Source organism: Entelurus aequoreus, linkage group LG06, assembly GCF_033978785.1.
Source record: "Entelurus aequoreus isolate RoL-2023_Sb linkage group LG06, RoL_Eaeq_v1.1, whole genome shotgun sequence".
Taxonomy (NCBI): Eukaryota; Metazoa; Chordata; class Actinopteri; order Syngnathiformes; family Syngnathidae; genus Entelurus; species Entelurus aequoreus.
In genome coordinates, this window is record NC_084736.1 from 14,950,795 (window position 1) to 14,965,767 (window position 14,973).

Consider the following 14,973-nt stretch of genomic DNA (forward strand, 5'->3'; position numbering starts at 1 on the left):
AATCTAAATCATTTTATATTTCTCTAATAAAGATATCAATCGATGCAAGAAAATAAGCTAACTTTTTTTATTTTTGTATTTTATAAACCTTTATTTATAAATTGCAACATTTACAAACAATTGAGAAATATTAATAATCAAAATAAGTACAAAAACAGTACAAAACAGCGCCAGGGGGTTGTAAACTCAATAAAGTAACTAAAATATAAAATATATGCAAAATATATACAACAAAGTGTAAAGCCATAGGCTCACACAAGTTCAGTAAATAATTTAAATTTGGAACACAGCATCATAGTTTTCACAGCTTTTTGGTTGTTAGAGGTAGAGAGTGTTTTAACGTAGAGTTCTAATTCTTTTTTAAAGGCACAAAAAACAGGTTGGGTATTGAGAAACTTACATTTATGAATATAAAACTTAGCCAATAGTATAATGAGGGTTTTTTATTTTTTTATTGAACAATTGTACAAACAAACATATATTCAGAATGTACACAAAATCTAAGGCACTTTCATCATAACAATTTTCAACATCCACCAGGTTGAGCAATTATTGTCTTTAACAAAAAATGTCAAGGGAAGAGAATAAAAGCAAATACAAATAGATAGATAGATAGATAGATAGATAGATAGATAGATAGATAGATAGATAGATAGATAGATAGATAGATAGATAGATAGATAGATAGATAGATAGATAGATAGATAGATAGATAGATAGATAGATAGATAGATAGATAGATAGATAGATATTTGATTGATTGAAACTTTTATTAGTGGATTGCACAGTTCAGTACATATTCCGTACAATTGACCACTAAATGGTAACACCCAAATAAGTTTTTCAACTTGTTTAAGTCGGGGTCCACGTAATCAATTCATGTTAAAATATGATAAAATATGAATAAAATCAAGAGTAAGATTACCAGGGGAATTCAGTGTTAATATTTGAGTGGGCCTCAGGACCTTCTGTAGTGGAAAAATTGGGCCCTGAAGTCAAAAAGGTTAAGAACCCCTGATTTACACATGGTCTTGGAATATAAAACCCCCAGATTGTGCAGATCTACTGTATAAATGACAATGCCAGCTCGGCAATTTTTTAAAATAATTTTCCACTTTATTAGGAGTAAAACAATGTTTCCTGCGTAGTCATAAAATATACAGCTGCATTTATACATAAAGATGACTGACACTCATACAATGGTACCAATAAGAAACAGACAGATAGACAGATAGATAGATAGATAGATAGATAGATAGATAGATAGATAGATAGATAGATAGATAGATAGATAGATAGATAGATAGATAGATAGATAGATAGATAGATGGATAGTACTTTATTGATTCCTTCAGGAGAGTTCCCTCAGGAAAATTTAAATTCCAGCAGCAGTGAACAGAATTGAGATCGAATTTAAAAAGTAAAAAGTAAATAATGGGGGTATAAATGGAAACTAAATAGAAAAATATTACAATAAGAATAAAAATAAAAAGCAACAATGAGAATAAAAATATATTAGTAAAATAAGAATATAACAAGAAGACAAGAACAACAAGAAATAAATATCCATACATTTTCTGTCGCTTGTCCCTTTAAAAAAAAAATGTCATTAAATAATAAAACATAGGATAAGATCCATTAATACAAAGACAAAAAGGCTAATCTAAATAATGTTATATTTCTCCAATAAAGATATCAATCGATGCAAGAAAATACGCTAACTTTTCAACTTTCCCGCCTGGCCGTGATGTTACGTCACTTCCGCCGTTTCACTTCCGCTTTCCTACTTCCGTACACAAACGCTTAGCATCTGATGACGTGTTGCATTCCTCGTCCGCTTGCCTGTCGATACTTTAGCGGCGCTATTGACCCATTTTAGAGTAATACAATAAAAAAAAGAGGCGAAGAGACGACATACAGATACTTAGACGTTGCCGGAAATGGAGTCGCTTTACCACCAGACTAACAAGTGAGTGTTTATTGCCGGCGACTCTTTTGCTAGCTAGCTAGTAAGCTAACTCCTCATTTAATTTTTTTCATTTATTTATTTATTTAACTCCTAACCACACGGTGTGTGTCCATGTTCCAACAGGCACATCCAGGAAGTGCAGTCGCTGATGGGCAACCTGGAGAGGACGGAGCGTCAGTCCGTACATTGTGAGCACCACTTTCATGGCAATACCATTAGCTCATGCTGGTGTACCTAATGCTATGGCCATGTCTTCCTTCCTGTGTGCCATGGAAAGGCTAATTAATGTCCATTCTCTGCACACTTCTTGTTATGGCTGCCTGCGAGGGGATGTTGTCCTCCCTCCTGCTTGATTGTTTAGTGTCTAATGGCTGTTTTTTTGGGGGGGGGCAGCAGCTGGTGCTAGGACAGGAAGCAGCTGGGACAAGCATGGGAGTGCGTCCCTGAGATAATGCTGGGAAGTACTGTAGGACCATACTCCCTGCAGCTAACGTTTTTTAGTTTTTAAAAAAAAATTGTGCATATTTTCAACCACCGTGCATGACGCCACTTCATTTGAGCTGAGCAACTCGGAAGGTTACATACATTTTTTTATTGGTGTTTTGCTATGATGCCACCAGAGAAAGGCAGCGGCGTTGGCTTAATGTGATGATAACCATAGAAGCCGAAAGAGAGCACATTGCAGGAAGGGAGCGTGTCTGCCCTGGCTGGTCAGTACACAATGGCTTACAAGAACAAAATAAAGAGAAACGTGATCTGTTTTGATCCAGCTCCATTAACTGTAGCATAAATTGGCCCTAGTGTGTGAATGTTGTCGGTCTATCTGTGTTGGCCCTGCGATGAGGTGGCGACTTGTCCAGGGTGTACCCCGCCTACCGCCCGAATGCAGCTGAGATAGGCTCCAGCACCCCCCGCGACCATACTTGCCAATCCTCCCGATTTTCCCTGGAGACTCCCAAATTTCAGTGCCCCTCCCGTAAATCTCCAGAGGCAACCATTCTCCCGAATTTCTCACAAATTCCATCCGGACAACAATATTGGGGGCGTGCCTTAAAGGCACTGCCTTTAGCGTCCACTTTTCCTCCATACAAACAGCGTGCTGGCCCAGCCACATAATATATGCGGCTTTTTCACATACATAAGTGAATGCAACGCATACTTGGTCAACAGCTATACAGGTCACACTGAGGGTGGCCGTACAAACAACTTTAACACTGTTACAAATATGCGCCACACTGTGAACCCACACCAAACAAGAATGACAAACACATTTCGGGAGAACATCCGCACCGTAACACAACATAAACACAATAGAACGAATACCCAGAGCCCCTTGCAGCACTAACTCTTCCGGGATGCTACAGTATACACCCCTGCTACCACCAAACCCCACCCACCTCAACCCCGCACCCCCCATTTTTCTTTTGTTTTTCAACGTGTAAATCTCTGTAAAAAAAACTTAGGTTTCCTGTCCTTTTTGTCAAACACAAAATATGCAATATTTTCCCTCAAAAAATGTAATAGTGGACTTTCTGATGTGAAATAATTGCAGCCTTAAATAGATCAGGAATTCATAACATGGATTTTAATTCATTGTTTTTTGAGCAATGACATGTTTTTTTAATTATTTAAATCCCACTATATTTATTGGGGATCCAAAAGAACCCCACTTATTAAAGTTTTAGAAAGAAATCATACTTTTTTTCTTCTTTTTTTTTTCAACACTAAAATCTCTCGATCAACTTCAGATCTATCCGTCGATGATACGTTTTTATTTTTTATGGTTTTTTTAAAAATAGTTGTATGCACTTTTTGTCAAAAAAACCCTATGGTTTTTAATATGGCAAACACACAAACGATGCAATATTTTCCCCAAAAAAATATTTCACCCTACTAAAATTCCTGGGGATCCAAAAGAACCACACTCATAAAAGTTTTGCAAATATACCATGCTCTTTTTTTTTTTGTACCTTTGATCAATTTCAGATCTATATCTGTCGATTATAAATGTTTTATGTTTTTATTTTTTTATTAGTTTTATGCCCTTTTTGTCCAAAAACAAAAACTTTTGGTTTTTATATGGCAAACACAAAAAATAGGCAGTATTTCCCCAAAAAATATTTCAAAGTGGAATACTTGATGTGAAGTAATTGGAGCCTCATAACATTTATAACAACATTGATTTAAATGTTTTAAAACGTTTTTTAGCAATGACGGATTTGAAGAAAAAATAGCCTGCATGCTAACATTGTGTTATTAGAGTCAACACTGCAACTTGTTCTCGTTACATTTCACCTGTTTGCTCTTTTATATAGCATTTTTAGAATGTGCTGCAGGCTGTTAAAAAATGAGCTGCCCCATGCAGGTAACGACGGCTTCATGGTGGACCCAGTTTGACCCTGAAACATATTATTTCTGTTTCCGTCCAGTCCAATGGGGAGGAAATTATTCTAAATACAGAGTAGAGAGAAATGAAAGGTTCTACTGTAGTAATATTTTGCTTACCCTAATATAAAATATGTCTTATTTTCCCTTTGTTTGTTTCCGCACTCTCCACAAAGTGTTAGAGAACGAACTCCAGGCTCGAATCGACCAGATCTTCAACCATTTAGAGCGCCTGGAGATCCTGGCCAGCAAGGAGCCGCCCAACCGCCGCCAGAACGCAAAACTGTGAGTGGCGAGCGACAAAGTCCCGCCCCTTGGCGCCCCTCTCACCCACGTGCTCCCCGCAGGCGCGTGGACCAGCTCAAGTACGACGTGCAGCACCTGCGCACCGCCCTGCAGAACTTCCAGCACAGACGCTATACCAGAGAGGCCCAGGAGAGGGAGCGAGAGGAACTCATGAACAGAACCTTCACCACCAACGTCAGTGCGGTGACGAGTGAGACCTCCCCTAGTGGGCAGCAGTGAGCTAAAATGTCTTGTTGCTCCCGCAGGATGCAGACACGTCCATCCCCATCGACGACACGCTGCAGCTCAACTCCAACTTGCACAACGCCCACCAAGGCATGGACGACCTGCTGGGCAGCGGCAGCAACATCCTCAACGGTCTGAGGGACCAGAGATCCACGCTGAAGGTGGGCGTCGTTAGAACGATCACTTTTATAATTAATATATACGCTCTTAATTAGTTCCAGACATTAATTATTAATTCTAAATCGAATATTTTCCTAGCTTGGGCATAAACACCTGTTTACAACCTTCTAAATACTTTTTTTTTTAACATTATGAGAGCCTTCTACACATGAAATAACACCTTTACACTCTATTAATCCAATATAGTCATGCTGCCTGAGGCTGAGCCAATCAGTGGCCACGATACTGAACAGCGCACTCTAATTTGTTTGCTCTCCTCTAGTGGCCAGTACTACTGTAGTATTGATATTTTTAGTTTATTTAGCCATTTTTATGCTCAAAAATGCATAATTTTCAAACATTTTAATATATGCTTTAAAAAACTACCGGTACTTAAAAATATTCAGCAATGTGATGAAGTCACAATTAGGGATGTCCGATAATATCGGACTGCCGAATTATTTAAAATGTAATATCGGAAATTTCAAAATTATCAGTATCGGTTTCAAAAAGTAAAATGTATGACTTTTTAAAACGCCGCTGTGTACACGGCCGTAGGGAGAAGTACAGAGCGCCAATAAACTTTAAAGACACTGCCTTTGCGTGCTGGTCCAATCACATATTACCTACGGCTTTTCACACACACACACAAGTGAATGCATGCATACTTGGTCAACAGCCATACAGGTCACACTGAGGGGGGCGTATAAACAACTTTAACACTGTTACAAATATGCGCCACACTGTGAACCCACACCAAACAAGAATGACAAACACATTTCGGGAGAACATCCGCACCGTAACACAACATAAACACAACAGAACAAATACCCAGAATTCCTTGCAGCACTAACTCTTCCGGGACGCTACAATATACACCCCGCCCACCTCAACCTCCTCATGCTCTCTCAGGGAGAGCATGTCCCAAATTCCAAGCTGCTGTTTTGAGGCATGTTAAAAAAAATAATGCACTTTGTGACTTCAATAATAAATATGGCAGTGCCATGTTGGCATTTTTTTCCATAACTTGAGTTGATTTATTTTGGAAAACCTTGTTACATTGTTTAATGCATCCAGTGGGGCATCACGACAAAATTAGGCATAATAATGTGTTAATTCCACGACTGTATATATTGGTATCGGTTGATATCGGAATCGGTAATTAAGAGTTGGACAATATCGGGATATCGGCAAAAAAGCCATTATCGGACATCTCTAGTCACAATATTTGAAGCGTGATAGAGTGAGGGCCACATTTTAACCCTGTGGGTGGCGACTTTAGGGGGCCATGACACAACATCACAACAGCAGTGCCTTGTATATAGAGGGCAGGATTCGAACCAGAAACCCGCTGGTTACTGGACGACCGCACTAGTGCTTTGATGTGAAGGCTGAGAAGTAGGGTTGCGCAATATATACGATATCAATTTGGCAGACGATACAGCTTTGCATGTTGACACAAATTTGACGACAAGCGAACGATCACGTCCTCAACGCACTACGGCGTCCTTTGAGCAGATAACGGTCCTCCAGATTGCAGAGCCACGTTTAAGTCAGCGACAAGTAAATGTTTCTTGCAGGTAACATTATCACTGGAGGACGAGGACTAGCTAAACAAGCTACATTACACACTGCAGGAGGATACAAAAAGGCATAGCTAACTGATAAGTAGGGTTACAATTTTTGGGAACCTAACGATTCGATCCAATTCCTTGGGCGATGATTCGATTCAGACCGATTCTCGCAATCTATTATTTGGTATAATAATTATAATGAATTTTTTTTCAAAACGGTTACAGGTTTTAAAAAAAAAAAAGCTCATTCTGGTTGCATGGAGATGGTCTAAAAAATGATTTTTCAAAATAGATTCTTAAACAATTTATTTAAAAAAAAAAGTTTTTTGTTTTTTTTATATAGATTTTAGAAAATTCTGAATCGATTTAAAATCAGGATGAATAAGAATCACGATTTTGATGTAAGACCGTTTTTTTGTGCACCCGTAATAAGTTAGAGGTCTTTGAATGTAAACAAGAGGTGGGCGGATCGTTACAAATATTGACGGTAACGATACCAAGTATATTATCAGTTAATGGTTGATACTACAGTGATTAGATCAATATTTTTTTGTATTATCTGATTTTTTCGTTTACAAAACTAATACCAAGTATTATAGTGGTTAGAGTGTCTGCCCTGAGACCGGTAGGTTGTGAGTTCAAACCCCGGCCGAGTCATACCAAAGACTATAAAAATGGGACCCATTACCTCCCTGCTTGGCACTCAGCATCAACGGTTGGAATTGGGGGTTAAATCACCAAAAATGATTCCCGGGCGTGGCCACCGCTGCTGCTCACTGCTCCCCTCAACTCCCAGCGGGTGATCAATGATGATGGGTCAAATGCAGAGAATAATTTCGCCACACCTCGTGTGTGTGTGACAATCATTGGCACTTTAACTTTAATAGTGTTTATTGCTGATGTTTAGTTATTATTTTGCACTCTTTATTATACATTTTATATATAAAAGGAGGAAATCATTTTCATATTAATTGATATCGTTACAAATCCATCCTGTGTTTTATCGGCTAACTGTTTTGATTAAAAAAATAATTTAATCACTTATTGATCCATAAAAATGTAAATGTATCAGCATTGGTATGGCCATTACTGCCCCTGTAACTACTTGGTATCGGATCGATACCCACATTTGTAGTATTGCTCAAAACTAATGTAAAGTATCAAGCAACAGAAGAATAAGTGTTTATTATAATTGAACATAAGTGTAGATAGAATCATGAAAGTAAGCAGATATTAACAGTAAATTAATATTAATACAGAGGGAAATGATACTGCATACATCAGCTGCCAAATTAGGAGCATTTGTAACCCTTTTGGAAAAGCGTCTACTATTACTTATATGCCAAATAATATATATTTTAGGCCATGTGGCCCTACTGCGAAGTGGTTCTAACTTCAATGGCACCTAGGGCAGGACCCCTCACCAACACAAAACTACTTCATGCTGCATTTTCCATATATTTTGCATGCAGGTGTGGATGCACGGCGCCCCCTACAGAATGCCGCACATAGGGGTGCAAATACAATTTGTCGACAGTGGTGGTGACGTCATCACTTGGTTTTTTTTTCGGGCGGAAGCGGGTCCGCGCCGCCGCTCGCTAAAACATGGCCAGTGAAAATATTTTAAGTGTGAGAACATTTCCTCCTATTCTTGTTTAAAAACATAAATACTTTGCTCATTTTTGCAAAGCAGACCTTGTTGGTTTTTAATGGTAGTACATCTGTGATACACCAGCATTTAAAGTCGAGGTGTGATGTCGGGCGTTTAGAGGGAGGACGCTGTAAGAGTGTTAGCTTCTAGTGTGAGACAAAGTTGTGTGGAAAATAACTTAAACTATCATTTTAGCCAAAGTCAGCCAAGTAAACTTTGTCTACAGTACAGGCCAAAAGTTTGGACACACCTTCTCCTCATTCAATGTGTTTTCTTTATTTTCATGACTATTTACATTGTAGATTGTCAGTGAAGGCATCACAACTATGAATGAACACATGTGGAGTTATGTACTTAACAACAAAAAAGGGGAAATAACTAAAAACATGTTTTATATTCTAGTTACTTCAAAATAGCCACCCTTTGCTCTGATTACTGCTTTGCACACTCTTGGCATTCTCTTGATGAGCTCCAAGCACACCTGTGAAGTGAAAACCATTTCAGGCGACTACCTCTTGAAGCTCAATTTGCAATGCCGAAAAAAAGGCACTAACAAACGTGAAACGCACAGAGAGAGACTGATAGTCACCAATGTGGAGGTATTATAAGATTACACATACAATCTATTAAATAGCCAACATTTTAAGAATTATTCAAAGATAGAATTCTACACATTGAGTCTATTAGAGTGCTAAAACTGACAATAGTTAATCAATAGTCAATATACCAGCATGCAGCTTTTTAAACATCACTAAATACTTTTCTTTCTGAGGAAGTTAGATTTTGTGTTTTGTAGTCCTTTTATTGCTGCTGTTTTAAATACATAAACAAGGTTAATTGTTTCTTTGCCTTTCCTTTTTGTTAAATGGACAACATTTTATGAGTCATTTAAATGTTTGTAACGGCTGAATCGGCAGCACAGTTACAGTATAAATAAATATTTATGAATAAATTAGTCATCTTTGTTGTTCGCAGGCACATGCCTAAAATAACTTAAGCTGCATTTAGAAGTCCATGGAAAAATTAGAGCCATTAAATATGTGGTGGCTTTATCTGATTAGTCGACTAATCGTTAAGATAGCCGTTGACTAGTCGACTATCTAAATCAGGCCTGGGCAATTATTTTACTTCGGGGGGTCCAAATTTAGAGAAAAAAATGTGTCTGGGGGCCTATATATCTATTTGTAGGACCACTAATACAAAACCTCACAATAATGTCTGATTGAATGCTAAAAACGCTATGAAAGACCGCCTTAAAAAACATATTGGGATTTTACATTTTTTACTGAATGAGACACTCAGAATGTACATGAAAATAAAGAATGTGGGATAACCAGGAAGGATAAAACACTGAATATTGACAACATATGAACGTCACACCCCCTCTCCCTCCACATATTTTACAATCAAGCCAAACGCAAAAAAACGCAACAAACACAGCGAAATATGAACGCGAAGGTTAAAAAAACCCCACCTTCTATCCGATATATCTGATACATCACTTAGCTTTAGAACTTTGTTGTAAAAATCTCACTCTGCGTCTGTCCCTGACACCCACTCTGCAAAACTCTCTGTGGAAACGCTCCCCACCCACACTGCTTGGTGCCTCGTCTGAGCTGCTGTGACTTAGATCAGTGGTCCCCAACCTTTTTGTAGCTGGGGACCGGTCAACGCTTAAAAATTTGTCCCACGGACCGGGGGGGGGATTGTATTTCATAAAGAAATACAATCATGTGTGCTTACGGACTGTATCCCTGCAGGCTGTATTGATCTATATTGATATATAATGTGTTTTTTATGGTAATTTAATTTAAAAATAAAAATAAATAAATAAAAAAATTTTAATTTCTTGCGCGGCCCGGTACCAACCGGTCCACGGCCCGGTGGTTGGGGACCACTGACTTAGATTACCTTAGTAACTGATTACATTACCATAGTAAGTAATTAGATTACCATAGTAACTAGTATATGCTTCAAAAGCGCAGATTCCAACCATTGAAATACTTTGTATCAGGGATGTCCGATAATGGCTTTTTTGCTGATATCCGATATTCCGATATTGTCCAACTCTTAATTACCGATTCCGATATCAACCGATACCGATACATACAGTCGTGGAATTAACACATTATTATGCCTAATGTTGTTGTGATGCCCCGCTGGATGCATTAAACAATGTAACAAGCTTTTCCAAAAATAAATCAACTCTAGTTATGGAGAAAAAAAAATGGCACTGCCATATTTATTATTGAAGTCACAAGTGCATTATTATTTTTTTAACATGCCTCAAAACAGCAGCTTGGAATTTGGGACATGCTCTCCCTGAGAGAGCATGAGGAAGTTGAGGTGGGCGGGGTTGGGTTGAGGTGTGTGTGGCGGGGGGGTGGGGGGGTAGTGGTAGCGGGGGGTGTATATTGTAGCGTCCCGGAAAAGTTAGTGCTGCAAGGGGTTCTGGGTATTTGTTCTGTTGTGTTTATGTTGTTACGGTGCGGATGTTCTCCCGAAATGTGTTTGTCATTCTTGTTTGGTGTGGGTTCACAGTGTGGTGCATATTTGTAACAGTGTTAAAGTTGTTTATATGGCCACCCTCAGTGTGACCTGTATGGCTGTTGACCAAGTATGCCTTGCATTCACTTGTGTGTGTGAAAAGCCGTAGATATTAAGTGACTGGGCCGGCACGCAAAGGCAGTGCCTTTAAGGTTTATTGTCGCTCTGTACTTCTCCCTACGTCCGTGTACACAGCAGCGTTTTAAAAGTCATACATTTTACTTTTTGAAACAGATACCGATAATTTCTCTGATATTACATTTTAAAGCATTTATCGGCATCTCTACTTTGTATAGTTCATGATTACAGTCATTTGAAAACATCACTGCACATCATAATGGAAGCTAGTTTCCATCTTAAAGATCTAAAAAAATGATTTGGGAATGCTTGCCAGGCCTTAATGTGCCCAGGTCTGATCTAAATAGTCGTTAGTTGCAGCCCTAGATTGAACATCATCAACCTTCCATTAAAGTGAGCATTCTCCCACCACCAATCAGCCGACAGTGTTGTGTCTAGCTCCGCCCCAAACTAGGATGCCGTAGTGGAAAGAAAGGAACAATGTGCAGTGATGGAGTCATAAAAAAAAATGGAAGACTCTCCCTGACCTGCTGTCTGGCGTGGATCACAACGGCAACATTGTCGGCGTGTCTCGGCAAAGACGGGCGAGGAGATCATCTTCCCGTTTTTTTTTTTTTGCCCCCCGGGGGCCTCCTCGTCTTCTCAGGGCGTGTCCTCGTCATGGCTTGTCAGGCCGTGAGAAAGTCATCGGGAGGACGATGAATAACGATGAATGGCGTCTTCTCAGGGAACCCACAAGAAGATGCTGGACTTGGCCAACATGCTGGGACTGTCCAACACGGTGATGAGACTCATCGAGAGACGAGCCACGCAGGACAAGCTGATCATGATGGGAGGCATGCTGCTCACCTGCGTCTTCATGTTCCTGGTGGTGCGATACCTGGGCTGATATCACACTTCCAACATGATGTCACTTTTTCCATGTCTTTTATTCTGGTCTACTTCTCACATCTCGGCGCACCTTTCATGACAGTATTTGACCACATGTGAAGCTTACATTGTTTTTTGGACTTTTTAGCCAGAGAAACGGTTTTTCTTTTAACACGGTGGCCGTAAAATGGTTTGAATTTAAATGTTTGGTTTACATAAATATAACAATTGTAATTGTACCCTGTCCGGATTTACAGTTGGCTCTAGTCTCACTATGTGAGTGATTTAATTCTCTTCAATAAAACCTTTCTTATTGGCTGTCTTATTAGGGACCGAATGTCCCTTTGGGACTGAGGACCCTATTGAATTTCTAGCGTTTTATTATTATTAGGGACCGCAATGTCCCTTTGGGACTGAGGACCCTGTTGTATTCGTAAGGTTTTATTCTTTCTTTCTTTATTATTATACCGCAGCTTTAAGCTGTAATTTGACCCCCTTAACATGCTTCAAAACTCACCAAATTTGACACACACATCAGGACTGGTGAACATTACGATTTAATCAAAAAAACAAACCCCAAAACTCAAAATTGTGCTCTGGCGCCCCCTAGGAAGAAAAAAAGTTTTGTAAAAACAGTCACTAATTTGACCCTCTTAACATGCTTCAAAACTCACCAAACAGGACAAACACATCAGGACTGGCAAAAATTACGATCTAATAAAAAAAACCAAACCCCAAAACTCAAAATAGCGCTCTAGCGCCTCCTAGGAAGAAAACACAGACAAAACTGCTCCTTGGAAGAAAACCGACAAAACTGCCTGCAACTTCCAGTAGGAATGTCGTAGAGACATGAAACAAAAACCTCTATGTAGGTCTCACTTAGACCTACACTTCATACATTGACAACCCCCAGCAAAAATCAACAGGAAGTTTGCAATTCCCCCTTCAAAACAAAAGTTTTGTAAAAACCGGTCACCTTTTTTCAAACATTATCTCCTCTGAGCGCGTTTGTCGTGTCGGCTTCAAACTAGCACAGGAGAGCGATTGAACCCTTCTGATTAAAAGTTGACGAAAGAGTTTTAATTACTGCTCCGGTTTGGATTTTATGTGCCGTCAAAGTCGGTCCCGTCCATCGCTGCTTGCAGCTTTAATTATTCTTTATTATTATACCGCCGCCTCTTTGAGCTGTAATTTGACCCCCTTAACATGCTTCATAACTCACCAAATTGGACACACACAACAGGACTGGCGAAAATTGCGATCTGATCAAAAAAACAAACCCCAAAACTCAAAATTGCGCTCTAGCGCCCCCTAGGAAGAAAACACACACAAAACTGCCTGTTAACTCCCAGTAGGAATGTCGTAGAGACATGAAACAAAAACCTCTTTGTTGGTCTCACTTAGACCTAGATTTCATTCACTCACAACCCCCAGCAAAAATCAACAGGAAGTTTGCAATTCCCCCTTCAAAACAAAAGTTGTGTAAAAACAGTCACCTTTTTTCAAACATTATCTCCTCTGAGCGCGTTTGTCGTGTCGACTTCAAATTAGCACTGGAGAGAGAGTGAACCCTTCTGATTAAAAGTTGATAAGTTTTAATTACTGCTCCGGTTTAGATTTTATGAGCCCTCAAAGTCGGTCCCGTCCATCGCTGCTTGCAGCTTTAATTATTATTTGTAGTTTCTTCAACTTCAAAAGTTATTAAATATTATGCAGCCCGGAAATAATATGCGTCAATAAAGCACTTCGACATACAGTAGGAAGGGGATTTAAATATGGCCCCATTCGTCACCGTTTACCTGACACATGAAACGGGACAAATTAGGGCGGTGCACTGGCCACTTTAGCCGCCAGATGGCAGGAGTGTTGAATATCTTAACCCTTGTGTAATGTTCATATTGTTGTTACTCAGCCAGCGTTTGTGGGTCTGATGGAGCCGTTGCATTTTGTGGCTTTTAATGCCTCACAATCAAACACTTTTATGTTAAAATACCATCAGACCCACAAACGCTGGCTGAGTAACAACAATATGAACGTTGCACGGAAAATGTATCTGCCAGTTTCTGCATCCCACAGGGATTCTTCTTTTGTGTTTCCGCACCTGCGGTTCCCACACAAGGTTGCAACATTGTTTGTCAACACTGTCTGCTCTCATTTTCTCGCACATTTGACTCTCTGATGTTTTGTGTACCTACACTCTGTCCTCCTCCTGTTTAGGCCTGCTGTGTGTGGGTGCGTGTGGTACACAGAACATCAATTTCCACACTTCTATTAGCCCCGCGTCCTTTGGACTCGGACATCTTATATGTAATAGAAATGTGTAGGGGGGTGTATGGTGTGTGGTCATTAAATATGTATTCTGATATTAGTTCTTCACAGAAAATGAGCCAAAGTCAGTGAGTCTCAGTTTGAAAAATTAATTAATTGTATCATTTTTCTTTCAATAAAAAATGAAAATGGGTCCCACAGACCCGAACACCACACAAGGGTTAAAAAGTGTTTTGTGGCAATTACAACTTTAACCACAGCGTCAATTGCTATGTAGAGTGCAGCTTTCCCTCATTTTCAGCAGACTGCATTGCGCTTCCTCTCATGCGAGATCCACCCTGGAATGGGGTCGTAAGAATCACTTCCCTACTGTATTCCTTCTTTCAATTTGGACAGAAAAATGCAATGTCTTTTAAACTTGAGAATTTGCTGACCGTGCAAAAAGACATCTATAGGTGTCCAGAGTGTGGCTTGCAGCATGTTTTTGGATTTAAAAAAAAACAAAACGGTAAGAACATAACGTGTGAATTAATGAGGAAAAAAAGCTGACAATTTGATGCTAATAACTGGGGATTTTCCACCAAGAATCACCTACCGAAAAGTCTTAAAAGTGTGTGGGGGCCATTATGAAAACTAAACAGACATGATAAATATATTTAAAGACAAAAGCTTAGTGTTGTAAGTGACAAAGTGTATTATTAGTAGTATCAACATGTCATTAACTCTATAGCTAATGTCTGTTTTTACAAAATAAAAAAAATCTAAAAATGTCCTCCCCATACTTTTGACTTTTTAGCATGCGGCCCTTGGTGAAAAAGTTTGGACACCCCAATATTAACATATATTAAAAAAAAAAATTTGAATGACAAGTACGTTATCCATCAAATTTGTATGTCCCAAAAAAATATGAGACTATACATTCAAATTCATATATATGTATA

At 39.1% G+C, this 14,973-nt stretch overlaps 1 protein-coding gene across 1 annotated transcript; it reads left to right on the forward strand.

The window, feature by feature from the left end:
- Window positions 1–1,762: 1,762 nt before the first annotated feature.
- On the forward strand, window positions 1,763–14,410 carry gosr2 (golgi SNAP receptor complex member 2). Its single transcript, XM_062049404.1, has 6 exons — window positions 1,763–1,969; window positions 2,093–2,157; window positions 4,531–4,639; window positions 4,702–4,834; window positions 4,906–5,046; window positions 11,622–14,410. Exons 1-6 carry the CDS (start codon window positions 1,941–1,943, stop codon window positions 11,781–11,783), a joined length of 639 nt encoding a protein of 212 aa, XP_061905388.1. The 5' UTR covers window positions 1,763–1,940; the 3' UTR covers window positions 11,784–14,410.
- Window positions 14,411–14,973: the final 563 nt, after the last annotated feature.

Coding starts and splice junctions, on each gene's coding strand:
- gosr2 (XM_062049404.1), top strand. CDS start 1,941: ATGGAGTCGCTTTACCACCAGACTAACAA. Junction 1,970..2,092: donor CTTTACCACCAGACTAACAA/GTGAGTGTTTAT, acceptor ATGTTCCAACAG/GCACATCCAGGAAGTGCAGT. Junction 5,047..11,621: donor ACCAGAGATCCACGCTGAAG/GTGGGCGTCGTT, acceptor GCGTCTTCTCAG/GGAACCCACAAGAAGATGCT.